The sequence below is a fragment of the Lygodium microphyllum genome, chromosome 20 (genome assembly GCF_053477565.2).
Source record: "Lygodium microphyllum isolate KBCC chromosome 20, Lygodium_microphyllum_v1.1.10, whole genome shotgun sequence".
NCBI lineage: Eukaryota > Viridiplantae > Streptophyta > Polypodiopsida > Schizaeales > Lygodiaceae > Lygodium > Lygodium microphyllum.
Window position 1 is genome coordinate 104,994,382 of NC_141154.1, and position 17,674 is coordinate 105,012,055.

General features: G+C 41.7%; 1 protein-coding gene across 7 annotated transcripts in view; it reads left to right on the top strand.

Moving 5' to 3' along the window:
- Window positions 1-16,262, top strand: part of LOC148019207 (protein NO VEIN-like) — a 139,107-nt gene extending 122,845 nt beyond the window's left edge. For all 7 annotated transcript variants that reach the window (XM_087660753.1, XM_087660751.1, XM_087660752.1 and 4 more), the window contains one exon: window positions 14,943-16,262. In XM_087660753.1, the coding sequence (XP_087516879.1) occupies window positions 14,943-16,064 (1,122 nt within the window). In that variant the 3' untranslated portion in view covers window positions 16,065-16,262. The remainder of the gene's footprint in view (window positions 1-14,942) is intronic.
- The last annotated feature ends 1,412 nt before the right edge of the window (window positions 16,263-17,674 follow it).

Genomic DNA, 17,674 nt, shown 5'->3' on the forward strand with positions numbered 1-17,674 from the left:
GGCCAAAATAAGCCTAAAATAAGCATGTTTTGGGGCTGTTTAAGTGGCTAAGTGCATTTCTTAGCACAACATGTACTAACTCTAGAGGAGAAGATTTCAGTGAAAGAGATTTTTTATGAGACATTTGTGCATGTTTACCATAAACACAATGATCACAATGCTCAAAATCAGCATAATGAAGACAAGGCAAGTAACCCAAACAAGAGAGCACTTTCATTGTAGTTTGACTCATGTGTTCCAACCGGCCATGCCACAAAGAAACACTTGGTTGCTCGGTCATGGCAACGACATGATCACTCACGCTAGATACATGGAGAGGATACAAGGTATCACTTTTACAACCTCTGGCAATTACTCTAGATTCCTTACAGATTTTCCATTTCCCATCACTAAAGGTGGTATGAAATCCATCGCGTATGTCATTCCCATTGTCACTGTCATGAGTGACCACATTCACCTCTTGAATTTTGACACTGCTCTTCTTTGGTTGACTCTCTTTCTTCTCTTCCTTGCTATCATTTGTCTTCTTGGTCTTTCCTTTCTCTTTCTTCCATTTGTAGCAGTCATGTTTTAAGTGTCCCTTCTTACCACAATGATGACATTTAACATCTTTGCCACGTGATTTACTGTGTCCCTTGCTATTAGATTTGGCTTTTTGCTGTGATCTGCCTCTAGTATGTAAAGCACTGGAATACTTACTGGATGCATTGTTATGCCGATTCATTTCTTGCATGAGTAGAGCACTCTCTACATCAGCATACAAAAGAATTGCACTAGAATTGCTCATAGCAGTCGTGAATGTATCCCAACTCTCTGGAAGAGTGCAAAGCAAGAATGTAGTTTTAAATTCCTCATCAATCAAGAACTTGAAGGCAACCGGTTGGCTGAAAAAGGAGTTAAACTCACTCAAGTGAGTAGACATTGCTTTACCCTCTTTCATACGCAAATCCATAAGCTTTTTCAGCCAATACGCTTTGCTTGCGACACTCTTCTGTGTATACAATTCTTCCAGTCGAGTCCAAATAGCATATGTAGAATCCAAACCTTCAATGTTAAACAACAAGGCGTTAGAAATCGACAGCTTGATGGTTGAGCGTGCAAGCTTATTTAACTCATCCCAATCGTCCTGTTCCATATCTGCAGGTTTTGCCCCTTTTGTCTTAATCGGTTTTGCTTGCTTCTTTTGCAATAGGATATTATAGCACTGCTTTTGCCAGACTGCAAAGTTATGTGCTCCTTCAAGCTTCTCTATGTGCATGAGATTACTGCTGTCACTGCTGCCAGCCATGATTTTCAGCCCAAATATGACAAAAAAATTCAGCAAATGCAGGCCCAAACTGTCACACAAGTGACCAAGGTACAAACAAGTACCAACCAACAATAATTGACCACGTAGAAGCAGAAATTTCAGATCTGTAAGTAAATTTTTAGAAGCACCAAACCATGTGCTACAGCATTCCACAACTGATTACAGCTGTTCCAAGGGAAAATACATCACATTACATGAGAAGTCCCAAATGTTAGCTGCAATTTCTGTTGTACATGTATCCACGAGCATAAAATTTGACACGCACAGTCAAAAGGCCCAAAATTGTTTGTGCTCAAAGCATTAACCATACATTTGATTTGTCTTTGACATGCATAGAATAGGCCAATTTTGCCCAAATAGAGCAATTTCAGCAAAACCCCCAAATTTCACTGACCAATTTGTCCCAATTGCATTAAAACATGTTCCCGAAAGCATAAAACGTCAAAATTAGCAAAATTTCACAAAAATTTGCAAAAGCCGCAAATTTCTCAGGTCCAATGTTATCTAATTTGACTCAGCTGAATATAATTTCACCAATACAGGTAAATCCCCAAATTTTACGGATGCAATGTTGAGAAATTTCACTCAGATGAGCAAAATTTCAATTATTTTGGCGGAATCCCCAATTGAAATGTACACAATGTCTGCAAATTTTGATGCAGATGCCTCAATTTTGCATGAACAGTACTCAATCTGGAGAAGCCCCAAATTTCTGTGCTTAGATTGCACAAAAATTGGAAGCTATGCCTCCACGCATGAACCCTGATAGGTGAAGAGAAATTTCAAAAAATTTTGAAGAAGAAAAAAAAAAAGGATGACGGGTCCATTGACCTATTAGTCGTGCGCCCGTGAGCCCCACTGATCCTGTCTGTCATGCACCTGGCTGCTTGCAGTCGCATGGTCGCCACTTGGTCACCTGCAGTCGCGTGGTCGTTTGCAGCCTGTTAAGCTTGCGAACCAGACTGTCGTTCTACCTGGGTTGCGACCTGTCGACAACTGCTTGACCGTCGCGTTGGTCCTGTCTGACTGACATTGACCTGTCAGTTGTGTTCGCACGCTAGCAGGCGCCCACTGGTCTTTCACTCGATTGCTCTTTACACTTGTTGATTGTGGACTGTTGCTTGTCGAGTCCACCTGAGACTCCTGCAACACCTGTTGTCTGCTTCGTCTTGAGAAGTGTGCACTCCTTGCCGCTCTGATACCAATGTGTAGTGACGGGGAGCGCAAGGATTGAGACACGTAGGGATTGTTAGTAGCAGAGAGAGACAGAGAGTGAGAGTGAGTACGATTTGTGGGCACAATGATGAGTACACCACTGTAGGTTTTTAGATAGATATATATATGAAAATACAAGTGCTAAGTGTGTGTTCACACTCGAGCACATTTAGAAGGCATGAGGGCCTTTATTCCCAACACCTAGGGCACTCGGCATACGAGTGTGTGATTCCATACTTATGGCATCTCAGGTCAGCGTTGTCTCGTTTAGCTTGCTCCCTTTTAGGACATCTAGATGAGATGTGTCTTGGGTGATCTGAAGTCCAGCATGTGATGGGTTCTTGGTTTTGTTCTCCTAGATCTCTACCCCTTTCCTTGCCCAATGCCGTCACTGGCACTTGTTTGAAATCCATCAAGCTGGGATTACCCTCGTTGTCATACGAGATGTAAGGGTATAGGTATGCTTCGTCCTTGTTCGGCTTCTTTACATAATGTATTCGTCGGTGGATGAGTGCAGGTGGTGTAGGTATTCTTGTGGGGTTGATGTCCATCCTAGGGATAGTTGGCTTTGAATCATTGGGTGTTGCAAGAGCTAGTGGAGCTCCCCTTCCGTAATGTGGCGGTTTACTACTTCCTAGGTAGTAAGGCTAATTGTATAGATGTGGGTATGGCAACCGCCTTGGTAATCGGCTATTTATTGCATCATATCCAAACCTACCACAATTGGCACAAGGTCTAGATCTAGGATCCAAGCACTTGGTTGGAAGGTGGTTTTCTCCGCAATGCACGCATTGCACATGAGGTCGTGCGGGCCTTCTCATCATCTCTTGCAGCTTAGCCAACTCTAGCTTCACATCTGCCAACTTCTGGCTCTGATCGTCATTCTTTCCCTTGTCATGGGTCCTTTGGTTGGATCTTTCACTAGCGGTCGGAGCTCTTTCTAAGGTTCTAGAGGCAGTGATGTCTTGGGTTGTGGGTCTTGTGAGTTGCTCACCAAGGCTTTGTAAAGCTCTTCACTTCTGATTCCACTTATGAACATAATGAAAACCGTTTGTTCGCTAGGTCTCTCTGCGGCTGGGATTCTCTTGAAGAGACTCTGCACATGGGTGACGTAGTCTTGGATATCCTCCTTTTCCTTTTGCATGACATTCATCAATCTAACAATGATCCCGCCTCAGAGAATTTCTTGATGAAGAGACTCTTGAGGGTATTAAAGTCATTGCGTTCGGCATAATCTAAACTAGTATACCACGTTCCGTCCTTTGTCTCCTAGGCAAAGTTCGAAGGCTTGTGGGCGTTGAGCAAGGTTCGTGAGGCCGTTCGCCTCGCATACTTGCTCAAACTGCTCCACAAAGTTGTACAGGTCATTGTCTGTGGGTTGATATTTGTCGAGTTTCTTAGCAACCACATGTATCTTGGTCTGGCTCCTAGAGTTCGGGGTGATTCCTAGCCTTGCTAGCAACGTAGTCGCTTAGTGTAAGAACAGTCTCTAAGCCTCTCTCCCTCTCAGCATTTGGTCCTATCCTGGCTCTATTAGCGAGAGCTAACACACGTTGGATTTCACGCATTTCTATGTCTTGTCTCAGCTTTTGAGCTCGTTGCTCTCGGTTGTAGGCGGCCATGCTTTGCAGTGCTTCCCTTGCCAACCTTCTCTCCTCCTCTAGATTGCCTAAGATGTCCTTGATTGGTCTACCATGATGCTCCATTTTGGTTTGTAGGTCATACCGGGTCGTCAGTTGTTGGGTGTCGACTGGGAATTCTCCTGCATGAAGCGGGTTGGGATTGGTTCTTGACATATTACTCACTTCTTGAGCAACTAGGGCGTCGACCAGATTGATCAAGTTGGGTGGAGTGTCCCTAATCGTGCCTGTTGTTGTTCTTCCTAATCGGCTTGACGATTCAAGTCTCTCAGTCTCCGGTGGTTGGGGTCGTTGGCCAATGTTCATTCAGCTTATTTTATCTTGGGTGAGTTTCTTGTTATTTAAAGCAATTCTTAATGTTACGGGCACTTAAATCCTAGTGGTGTGCTCTTCAAGATGCGCTGTGCGAAATCAAGCTTTCATCTTTTGTTTTTTTTTTGTGCGTGTCAAATGTTTAATTGATGTAGTATGCAAATCCAATGAAAACAATACAGTGCAGCATACACTTTCCTGATTCTTTCGTGCGTTTAACAATCACTCTAGGTGGTTTGTTCTGGTCTCTATAGCTTCCTAGGCATGTGGTTTGAGGGGTAGCAGGTTTGGTCAATTAGTACGGGTCTCTATCGGGATACAAGGCTGAGGGTCAGTGGCTGTAGTTGTTTTCTGGACTGTTACATGTTAGCTCTCGAGTTAATTAGCTTTATTGTCCCGTTCACTCACCTAGGAATCCAATGGGATGTCCTATGGCTAGGGCTTTTGGCCTCTACAGGATCCAGTGAGGTCAGAGTTTGTCAAAATTTGATGTCCTGTTTGTTGTCTAATTTGCAGGTTTTTCTGTCCGATTCCCAAAGTCGGCTGTCCAATTCTGGCTGTTTGATTTTGGGCAGTCCAATTCTAGGAATCGGACTACTCGACCACGATGGCGAAAACACGTGCAGACTCGACGACGCATCGCACTCGATGCTTTCTCCTAGTCTCTAGCAAGCTCCAGAATCAAACAAGAAGGTGTCAGGAATCATCACAACTCACCTATAGCCTTTGAATGCGCCCGGTCATAGAAATCGAAGCTCTCATTGCCTTTTTTTTTCTCTGTTTTGGGCTTGCTATTACAGCAGACAACATGCTGTGTATTTCTTTGTTTTTTTTTTCGCCCTTACGTAAATGCATTTAAATCACAAGTAACAACTTACACTACTCTAATCTACTTTCCTAAATCCAAAAATGGGAACAACTTACTTGCAAAGGAGATTGAATGCCTCTTCAACTGTCTTGCTTCGTACCTATCTCAAGCACTGGAGCAAACTCTACTTCAATACTTGATTTGAAGCGCGCAAGGACTCAAAGCTTGAATCCGTTGGTCATGGCAACAAAACCAAAATGTGGGAGCTTTAGCTCAACCGCCAAGACTCATGGATGTTTTATTGCTTTAAGCGTTTCAAGCCAAGTGCAATGGCTACCTCTCACATAGCCGCCGTATACGCTCTTATACCGATGAGTGTAGTGAGCTTATCTCTATACTCGATCGAGTTGCCTCCTTCCTCAAGCACTCAGGTAGCTCCACGATCCAAGGTGCAAGCTCAAGGAAGCTGAATCCTCAAGCTCCAAGCTCCAAGCTCCATGCTCCATTGCTGCACGCGAGAGAAAAGAAGAGAAGAAAAGAATAAGATGAGAGGAGAAGATGGAGAGCTTCTCCACCACGGTTCCTCACACTCACACACTACCTCCCTCACTCCTTCACAGTCCCTCTCTGAAGCACAAGCTCAAGTAGGCAAGAACAAGAAGAAAAAGAAGAGGAGAGCTAGTTTTGGCCACACACAAGAATGAGCTTCGTCATTCACTTTTTGCCTTTTATACAAAACCGTGACCCTAATTTCCTTTGAGTACACATCCATTTTTATATGACCGTCCATCTTACCTAGGTTGTCTTTTCCTATTCCCTTTCTATTTGCATTGCCTCTTCACCCAATGCCTGTCTACATTTACAAATTGCACAGGAGGGAGCCTGGCGTTTTTTTACAAGGATTTAGAGTGCGCTTTTATATTTAAATTGCGCCTTTCCTCTTTTGCGCTTACCTTGAACTTTAAAGGTTGTCCTTGCGCTTTTGACCTTTTTTCCTCCCATTTGTTCAACTGGGGCGGCCTTTTTTCGCTTTGCCTTGCGTCTTTTAAATTTTCTTTTTGCTTTCTTTGCACTAGGGTTAACATTGACACATAAGTGTGGCATTATTGATTTTGATCGCCTTTGGTGTTGTATTCTCTCTTACTCATTAGTGCATCACCTCTCTTTTTGTCATGGAGTTATTGTCCATTGATTAATTCATTCTCTATCTTTTATTCACTATCAATTAATTGTGCAAGTACTTCATGCTTAGGCCAACATGTAGACATCTCGTGGATGTGGAAGTGCCATGTTTACACTCCTAAAAGTATGGGTGGTGGGGCTATCCTGGATGCACACACTCACATGGTTGCTCTTCGATGGTCTCTCTTTTGTGCTATGTGCATGGATCTACATCCGTGGGTCTTTGTTATTCATTTCTTTTTAGAAAAACAAGTTGTGGTCATAGTAATACAACCATTCGGGGTCCTTGGTGACATGTTCTTAATGTTGATTCCCCTTTCTCCTCATCTTTCTCCTTTGTGATGACTGAGTTGGTTCTTCAAAAGGTTTCACTGGCATCCTATTGAGGATCTCTTGGTTTTTAATTCGTTTCAAATGGAATTGTTGGATGTTTCCACGAGCTTTTGTGGGATGGGAAACAAGAGGACTGTTCTAAATTTGATTGTATGACATGCTTGGGTATATCTTCTGTTTTTTATGCCACTTTGGTGAGTTGCAGGGGTTTGATGTCTTTCCGTACCGCTAGAAGGCTTTGTCAGAACCCTCAAGGATTTAGGGACTTGTGGTGCTAGCTTCAAACAACATTGCAGTCCAGGGAGGCCTTCCTTGCCTTTGATTATTGAGAGTGCTTTTGTCTCTAATTCCAAGTCTGGTGTTCAGAGACAACTTGCTAAGCTCAAAGGTTTTCTACATTGGCAGTTGGATCTTGTTCAACATGTTTCTCTTCTCTCTAGGGAAGACTGGTCCCTTGGCATACAACAATTTTTGTTGCTACTTTGCCGTGAGGTTTGTACTCTTAGTCATGTGACTTTTCTGTAATGTTGTAATTATTTTGATATAATATAAATCACTCATTATGTTGGGGGTGGGGCTTGAGAGATGAATTATGATGATATATTAACATTTGCAAAAGGCGACCCATGAGACCATGAGTTACAACCATTTGTTTGATGATGCAATTGTTGGAAAAAGAACAGTAAATGTAAATAGACATAGGCAATAGTGATGAAACCCGATGTACAAAAGTCTAAGTCTAGGAGTATCATGGAGGTACATATGGCCTAGCTCTAGCTCAAGCAATGATCTTCTGTATCCGCACATGTATGTGCCAGAGACGTTTGTCAGTGTCTAGGATGTCTGGATCGGCCAAGTTGGATGGCTTGATCAATCAATGTCCCTTGTGTAGATGCTATTGTGGCAATGTTGAGGTCTCCTTGATGATTCTCATATATCATGGATCTCCCTTGTGAAGAAATCTGTAAGCTGCTTTGGGATAGGTCTTGGGTGTCTTGGGGTTGTACTCTTGAGGAGTGTCTTTCTAAGCTATCATATCTCAAGGAGAAAGAGGCCAAGGCATCTTTGATTAATGTAATACATGAATCTCGATAATGGTCCAAATTTGTCTTTGAATAGACAATGAGAAGCCTTGAATCTCATAGTATGCTGGTCAACCGAAAATGCAATGCTGGACTGTGGTATATCTATATTTGCTAGTCTCAATCTCTAACTGATATGAGGAGGGGTGTAGCTGGCTGATAACACATGTAATTCCATATGAAGGGTGGCTGTCTGGTATCTAAGGCAAACAATAAAGCCATTATCTATAGCATGGAGAAGATACTCTTAGTAGAAAGCCATCTTTGTCCCGAGCTTTTGCAGCATTGGTGCCAACCATGTCCTCCTGGTATCTAGTTGAGTGAGAGTCACCCAAATGATCTTGTCAATCTTTTATGGCTCAAAGTAAGAGATGGTGCATCGAGGAAGTGCTGAAAGGGGGCTAGTTTGTCCATTCAAAAGCCATGTAACTCAAACGAGGTTGATATCTATGTATACAAACATGAGATATCTCCCTCTCTGGCAAGTTGTGGCGAAGATTCAAGAGCCAATTGTGTGTCTCTATGTTTGGATAGATCTCGTAGGCCATGTACATTGTATGAGATTGATTGGGTGAGGGCTTCTACTATGATCAGTGTAGTCACTAACTCAGTTCTAATGATCTGACGATGAACCAAGGCCTTACATTTGATCATCTTAAGAGATCATGGATACAAGGAGTCTCTCCTTTGATCTCCATCCATAGTAAGTGTGACTTGATTGGCAATGGTGATCAAGGTTAGACCCCCACATCTACAATCCATAGAGGTGGATCCCAATGCTATCTCTCTCTGTAGGCGAGCTTTGGTCTCACAACACTCGTCATTGTACTTGCTGTTTTGAGGTATCATACCTAAGGAGGCTCTCTATGTGGGCATCTTTTTGTAGTAGTATCTTGAGTATCGATGGACCGCATGATGGGTCTATCCATGGGTGAATTGGAGATCTATAGTGAATGACAAGTAAGCACAATCCACTGCAACTCTGATAAGGCGTGATGAGACTGTAAAATCCAAAATATGAGGTATAAGCATCAAAGGGGCAAGTACATAATCTAATGTGCTAGCACCATGTTGGTGGGGGTAACGGGTGAAGGCACTTGGTAGGGGGTAGCTAGCTAAGCCATTGAGTATGGCTTGTCCATGTGCTGTACCCATCTTTACAAGATACCTCCCATGCTTCGTGAATTCCACTATCATGGGATGTTCTCTCTATTTGTAGCTTTGAGACAACTTGCTCTTGTAACATCTCCTCAGATGCATCAAAGAAAGGACACTTGATGGGTAGGCTGTCTTAGCTTGAATGTCCTGTAGTAGAATGACATCTCCTTACCTCGAGAACTCCCATATAGCCTCATCAGGGCTATGTATGGTGGTTGCCCCTGGGGTGGACCGTATTAGGACATCATGGAGGGGAAGTAGCATATGGCAATATAGAGTATGCTCTTTTGCCCACACTATCATCCACATATACCTGATCTGCTCATTGCTGCGAACTATGAACTACTTGGGTCATCATTTGTAGCTCTTTTTTGAATAGCATTGCTACTTCACCGAAACTATGGCAAGTGTGATCTATGCATGGCTATTGTGATTTGTGAGCACTAAAGATGGCCTTTGCATGCCAGGGAGATGGCATCTTGTACATCTGATTATTCTTTAAGTTTATCAACCTTTATGCAAGAAATAGTTAACATTCAATCATGTGTTCTTGGTTTTGGGCGAGGTGTTGTCTACAGTCGGAGCATACCCTTCTTTTTCATTTCTTGCATTGAATTGATCTTTGGCACATCTAGTGGACATGCAGTGCATTTATTTTTGATTCAGCCTTAGGTATCTGTGGTCACGTGGGCTGCGTTTGAGGATTGCTCTTGTATCAAGCTAGTTCCTTGTTTTTGGGTGGTGTGATCCTTAGAGAGGGGTCTGCTTTGTGAAGGGATATCACTTATACCACCCCAATTATGTCCACTCCATGATATCCTTCTTTTGCTGTTATAGCCATGCATTTCTTATCGCCTTTTGGCTCCATGTGTTGCTTTCTACATATATTTGGGTTCGCTTGGTTGGCTAGAAGGCCCTTTGTAAATATTTCAATTTAACAATTCAAACTTGATCATAGAGAGAGAGAGAGAGAGAGAGAGAGAGAGAGAGAGAGAGAGAGAGAGAGAGATTACACTACTTGGATAGTCTCCCCTTGTCTAGACTCTTTTTGTGCAACTTCTAGATGGTGAACAGGTGGTCTCCATAGATTACCATTTTTTTATTTTTTAGAATTCTCTCTAACAGGATGAAGATAAAGCACATGTGGCACGTAAAAAATCTAAGAAGAGGAGATGACAGGACGATTAATCTGTTGCTTTTCTGTGGAGGTGGAAGTGATAGGAAGCCTGATGTGAGGAGATTATTTCCATTCGTGACCGCGAAGATGGCAGCAGCCGACATCTTTTGTGTTCTTGTTGATCCTTGTCTTCAAACACATGTGCTTGTGTTGGTGCTTCTTTATGTTGTTATTATTTCTTGCTTCTTGGTCTTTTTAGTCTCTCATGCTTTTTGTTGGTTTCAGAAGCATCATAGACCTGTTTGTTAGTTGGATCAAAGGTTGGATCATCAATCATTTTCATTATCATCATCATATTCATCTTGGTTCTTATCATGTGCTACCTATTTCACAATCTCTACCCACCTATGACTCATCTATGCAATCAATTATCTGGCACTTCACTTGCTTTTAAAATGAAGAGAAAGGATCAAAATACTATGTATTGCCTACGAATGAATTGGATCCGCCTAGTAGGCTTCTTAGGATCTTACCAACAAAAGGAAAAAGAGATCCTACTCGTGCTGCAACTGTTGATCAAGTCCCAAGCTAGATTTGGTTCTATACTCTTGACAATCTAGAAGTGGGCCTTTGCGTTAACCATAGTAGCTGCAAGGTTGTTGCCTTAATGAGAAGAAAGGTAAGAAGGTGAACCCAATGTCAGTTCTGGTACAGAGGCGCAAGAGAATTGAGCTGGAGGAGAAGAAAATAAAGAGAAAGACTATGAAGCTTATACAACAGCCAAGGGAAAAGCTGTTAGATGCAGAGCAGAACAAGTCAAAGCTTGGCAAGCCAACGGCAAAATCCCAAAAGAGAATAAAATTAAGTGCAAAGAAAGCTAGTTTCATCTCTGCGTATTATGTCTTGCCATCGACAAGAAAGGGAAGCTTTCTATACATTGTAATCACCTCTTTGTGTTCCTTATGCCATTGTTTCACAAGCTTGCACAGACCCGTTTCATGAAACAATGGCAAAAGGAAAGGGAAGAGTGGCATGAAGCAAGCGAGCAAGAAAAAAGGCCTCTACTCGTTGTTGTTGTAGCTTTTGTAGCCTTATTTGCTTCTTCTAGTTACTTGAAGGTAGGAAGCAAGGAATCTCTCTTTAGCTTAGTTGGCAGCAAGTATTGCAAATGCAATTCATAGTACGACCATAGTAACCAAATAATAGGGCGAAACACAAAACCTTGAAACATGCGAAACCTTCGTTTCATTTCATAAAATGGATTCATGAAACGAAAAAATATTTGCAAAACAAAATTTGAATTTCCACACCCTCGTGTGATCGATCACCTTGTACTCTATCTAGTCTTGGTTTGTTTTGTTGCACGAAATGGGGTTAGAAAAAAAAAAGTTTTTAAAGCATAAAGCCAAATGCATTAGAAACGTTTAGAAACGAAATGTTAGGAACGTGTTTTGTAAGTTTCTTTCAAGAGGGGATAAAATAAGAAACATGGGTTTTTTTATATAGGGATTTAAAAATAGTTTTAACTAGGGAAAGAGGTTTTAAACCTCTATGGAACTCTCTCTTAAACAAAGACAGGCCAATCAAGCTTCAGTGATAATACATGAGAGTCAATTTAGAATAATATGTCACGTATCCATGATCCATTATTGACTTATGTCAAAGTTAGACAAGCTATACTATGGCCGAAACCTCAAACATTATGATTCATATATAACACACGGAAAATCAAAATAAACATGTAAATAGCTCATGTGCAATATGGACCGAGTCAAGTTGCAACATCATGATTCTCATTTCAAAATAAACTAACAAAATGTCAAAATTCAGAATGAATCATAATATATCATCAATAACTCGTAAATGAGACTAAAGTCGTATAATAATGAACTCCCAAGACTAGAATAGAACCTAGATACTAGATTGATAAAGTCCAATAGCTAAACAAAATCCCGTAAAAGTAAGTCTGTCATCCAAAATCTTGAGTTCTCACGAGTCATTACTCATCATCATGATCATGTTTAACATTGCCGAGCAATTTATATCGGAAAACCCATTTTTTTGGGTCCCCCCTCAACAAAAAAAAACCCAGGTTTTTTAGTGTAAAAAACTTTTTTTACTTTAAGAGATGTTTTGTTTGAAACTCAAAGAAACACGTTTCTTTGTTGCTATGTTTTGAAGGGTTTCTTTTATTTTTAAAAACACATAGGCTGTTTTTCTTTTACAACTTGTGTTCTTTTCGATGCCCTCCTCGCATAGACAATCACCTTCTCCTCCTCCTCCTTCCCCATACTCTCCTTTACCTCTTCCATAGATGACTCCTCCACCTCCTCTACTTTAGGCTTGTGCCTCTTGACAAATGCCCCTCCGCAAGTATTTGACTCATGAACGTCAGTTTTTACTTTTACTTTACAGTATGTATTTTATGTATGTTGTAGCCTATATGTGTGATTTGTAAGCCATAAATAGTGGGAAGGCAAGGAGTAGACTGCCGTAAAAGGTGGAATGAATGTTTTTGCTTTACGCTTCGAACTTTCGACTCTAGGACCTATGTGGAATGAACATTTTAATTTTATGAATATATTTTCTTTCTCTAACATTGCCACATGTAGATCTATTTTTCTTCCTCTAATATTACAAATATATAGTAAGTCTAATGATTGTAAATAATATATTTTGAAGCCTTGAAACCTCAAGGTAGCTAAGGAAATGAAAGGCAAAATGAAACCTCAAAATGTCGAAACCCAAAACAGGACGAAACATTCCCAATGATGAGTAAGGCTGATACGAGAATAGGCATGATCTACCAAAAATAACAACAGCTAGGTGAGGAGGAGAGCATTTAATGCATTATGCTTTGGGCCTCCATCTGCTTGACGGACAAATGCATTCCCCTAAGGATTTGACTTATGAATATCAGTTTTTACTTTTACTTTATATTATGTATTTTATGGATGTTGTGGCCTATATGTTGGGATTTGTATGTATGTCATAAATAGTTGGAAGGCAAGTGCCAAGGAGTAGACTGCCGTCCAAGGTGAAATGTATGTCTTTGTTTTAGGCTTCAGACTTTTGGTTCTAGGATCTAGGTGGAGTGAACATTTTAATTTTTGGAATCTATTTTTTTTCTCTAATATTACCATATGTAGATCTATATTTGTTCCTCTAATATTGCTAATGTATAATAACTCTAGTTAATATAAATAATATTTTTCAAAACCTTGAAACCTCAAGGTAACTAATGAAGTGAAATGCGAAACAAAACTTCGAAACTTCAAAATATGAAACAGGACAAAACGATTCCAGTGATTATGAGTGAGGCTGCTATGAGGGTAGGCATGATCTACCAGAAATAGCAAGACAGGTAAAAACTGGAGCAGAAAGATGTCTGTTTTAGTATTTAATGTACGAATGTGATGGCATGCTTAAGATTAATGATAAAGTGATTAGAGACTAAGCTAGTGTGAGATGAGCTCCTAGGATCTAAAATGACTCTAATACCAAATGGAAAAGAGTATGAAGGGAGAGTATCATTCATTGTGGGAAAGAAGGTACGATGACATTGCATAACTCATCATCCTTACCCAGCCATATGTGCATACTTATGCTTCCACACTATTAGTGATAGTTCTTATTTGCCTTTATCTTCTAAAAGGCACCACACACATGCAACATTAATAAACATTTCAACACTAACTATGGAGTTGCTAGATTGAATAAGCAATACTTTGGGTATCTGCTTGACATTTTCCAATGACACACAACCCTTTGGCACCCCTGTTCTTGTCAATGCATTGACTAAAGATGTTGGAAGGACAGTGCCTAAGAGGGAACTGAAGTCCACCATGATTGTGTATGGGGTGCTGAGGTAACCTATGATGAGATCCAAAGGCGGAGATTATGAAGCCATTGTACCATCGGTCATCCCCTTTACAGACACCATAGGGGGGACCTGTGTTGCATCCACAGATGTGAGATGAACCATGAAGATGCCTTGTCCCATTACAGTGGAAGGGGGGAGCAAGAAAAGACTGGGAGGTAGAGTAGGTGACGGGTAGAGGAGCAGTGATGGCGGTGATTCAGAAGGGGACTGGCGGGAGTGGTAGTGCAGGCCTGATGCAGTGAGCAGGTGGTGACAAGCCAGGAAGGTGGGCAGCAAGCAGGCAGGCATGTGGTGACTAGTCAAGCTAGGTGCAATTGGTGCTGAGTAGCCGTACAAGGTGAGAGAGATAGAAGGTGGAAAGAAGGCACAACGGGTGGGAGGGTAGTCATCATGTGTATTGGCGCAGCAAATCTCTTGGGTTGAGCAAGACCGTGGCCCCTCGCAGCCATGATGCATGTTGTACTAGATACAACCATCGATTCATGTTCCCCTTGTTCACATCCATCTAATATATGTTGAGGACCCTTGTGGTGAGGTGGGAAGCTAGCTTGGGGAAACTCTATGCTCACCAGCAATGATTGTGGCTTGTGCAAAATGTCCAGGCATATTTCCCTCAAGGAGGGGCTAGAAACTTATCACCCATCCTACAGGATACTGTCTTGCTTATAGGCTGTTGTGTTTGGTTTAAGAACTTATACGAAGGCATGCATCTGCCAAGTATATGTAAATGCTTTCCTGGGTTTGGGTTTTGAAGTAATGAAGAGGAAAAGACAAACCAACCAAGCAGAATGCTTTTTGCGTGAAGTTTCCTTGAGGCAAAACTTATCTTTTTTCACTGTTGAGGATTTGATTGAATGATGCAGTGTTTTTACATTATGTAATATGTGGTTTGTTTTTGTGCAGGGTGATACTTTTTATGCTAGTCAGCTTGAGAATTTGAACTCCCTCTTTTTGGAGTTTTCCAGATTGTTTTTCAATGGGACAACAAATTTACAGCTTGCAAACTTTCTGCACCTAATCACTTTGTCAGTATACTCTGGAAGTCAGCAAGCTGAACTTGAAGCCTTACTTTCATCCCAAGGGGTTGATCCATTTCCACAGGAGGCTGAAAACCAGTGGTCATTTAACAGCAAAGTGGTAGTTGACACTCCTCCAGTGGAGCAAGTGCCTGTTTTAGATCGAGGAAAGCGACGCCATGGGAAATTTTTTACTGATAATGTTTGGCCACCGCATTCTTGGAGTCTAGCCACCAAGAAATCCCCTGCTTCCCAGATAGACAGGTATGCAGCTTGTGAAAAGTCACTTGCTTCAGTCCTGAAGGAGATAGAAAAAAAGAAAAAGACGAAGCTTCCAAAGGACACTAACTATGCAACCCTTGAGTGTGATCCATGTAAATCTGGCAGTTCCAATGCAGTAAATAATCCTACCACAGCGGGAAACACAGAGAGCATGTTCCAACAGGCGTTTGCTACTACTGCAGTGAATTACACCAAAGCAGATATGATACCAAGGGAGGGCCTTTTGGAAGGCTTCAATGTTGGTTTTCCTGCATCAGGTACCACTGATCATATGAGTTTTCCTGATAGACCACAGCTCTCTATTGGCCGGGCTGATGAACAATATCAAGAAATCACTGGCCGTTTGGGAGAGGCAGTTGTGTTTGACTACTTGTTAGAGAGGCATGGACCGCAGTCTGTTGCATGGATAAATGCATCAGAAGAAAGTGGTTTGCCATATGACATAGAACTTCATGGTCTGGATGGGGAAAGCAAGCTCATAGAGGTGAAATCAACATGGTCTGAAAATAAGGATTGGTTTGAGATAAGTAATCGTGAGTGGGAGCTCGCTTTGCGGGCCGGTGAAAGGTATGTAATAGTAAGGGTCTTTCTTATTGGACCTCAAGGTGCAGCTAGGTTTTTATGGCTGCCTAATCCAATAAGACTCTGTCAAGAACGGACTATTAAACTTGCTCTTATTCTTCCACAGAGTCAGCAGCCAGCTGGCCTTTCTTTACCACCTAGATAAAACTAAAGATTGAAAAAAGATGTGTATGTAGGATTTGCATGTAACGAAGTATTAACTACATCCTGGACTAATGATAACTGGGTACGGAATTTTTACATATGCACTGCCAGTTATCTTAACCTTTGTGCGGGTGTATTCGTTAATGCTGCAATGTGCTGATGGAAAGTGCTTCACATTTTATAGACTTGCCTTCAGCCACGTGTTTGTATGCGTGCGTCTGTGCGTATGTGTACATGGGTGGGCTTGCATGCATGTGTGTGTGGTATGTGAATTGACTTGTCGATGCAGCAACGTGTGTAGATCCCTCGCATTTTATTGATATATTTTTGAGAGAGAGAGAATCATCGCCATGTCCAGCCTTTCCTGGCAAAGATACACACAACCTGCAGACTACAACGTGACAGAGATCAGATGACCTGCCTCCTCAAGACACTTAAGCAATGAGTAGGGAGCTGATGGTTTGCCTCCTCAAAACACTTGAGCTCTGATGACCCAAACACTCTAGCGCCTCCGGTGCGCTCGTATACCCAGGTCACCATCCGATTGGACGATTCTTAGAATCTGGAGCATTCGTTGGAATTTACCACTTTCTTGTTGGGTGAGTATGTAGAGCATAGTTGCAATAATTTTCTGGACTGTGATAGAGGATGATGAATTGGTTATTGAGGTGGACGCAAGAATGTGCTGCACTCTTTTTCGACACTTCACAAAAGAGGTGTTAATACCCTTTTTCACGGCCAAGATTCTTTTTACACCAGTGGGGGTCGGCGGGCTGGCGTTCCTTGGAAATCTCCACATGCCTTAGAAATCCAAGACATGCCGCATCAAATTAGATCAAGTTGAGAAGTTAGACCCATTATGACCAATCTAATTTGTAAATGGATGCTTGGCATATGCAAATGGATGTATGGTTGTGTGAGATGGGGGATAGAGTGGGTGGCGTAGGATCGAACTGTGGGTGGCTAGATGCTTTATGTGGCATTGAAGTGCCTTGCATTGTGACTCTAGGTCTATGTCCCCAAGGAAGTGACTTGAATTGTGTGGTCCAAATCTACAAAGAGTCCTAATGGTCTTTTAGGGAAGTTGGCTCTATTTTTTAATTGTGGTGGGCCATAATTGATTTTGAGTGTTTGCTTCAACAAGAATGCCTAGTATGGGTTGAGGTTGAAGGGTGTTCAATACTTTTTCGCCCTTTATTGAAAGATGTGATGATTGCCATTGGCGTTGTTTTGGTGTTTCCAAGCATGTGGGTAGCAAATTGAAATTGCCCATGAATGTTATGGGATGCTACACGCAAAGGTCTTAGTTGTTGCGCTTGAATTGTTCTAATGTGCATCCCTTGAGGTTTAGACTTGAATGCGATACTTTTGTGGGTCATTTTTATCGTGGAAAGTGGGACAATGTCATGGTTGAATGCTTGGGAAAAATGGATGCCATGGTTCATCTTCACTCTGATGTAGGCTTGATGGTTGATGGGTGTAACATTGATGAACACCTTGCACAGAGATTTGGTTAATGGCAAATAAACATGTTGTCTTTAGCTTCTGCAGAGTTTGGTTGGATTGATGTTCATACCAAAAAGGGGAAAAATCTTGATGGTAGTTGCCAGT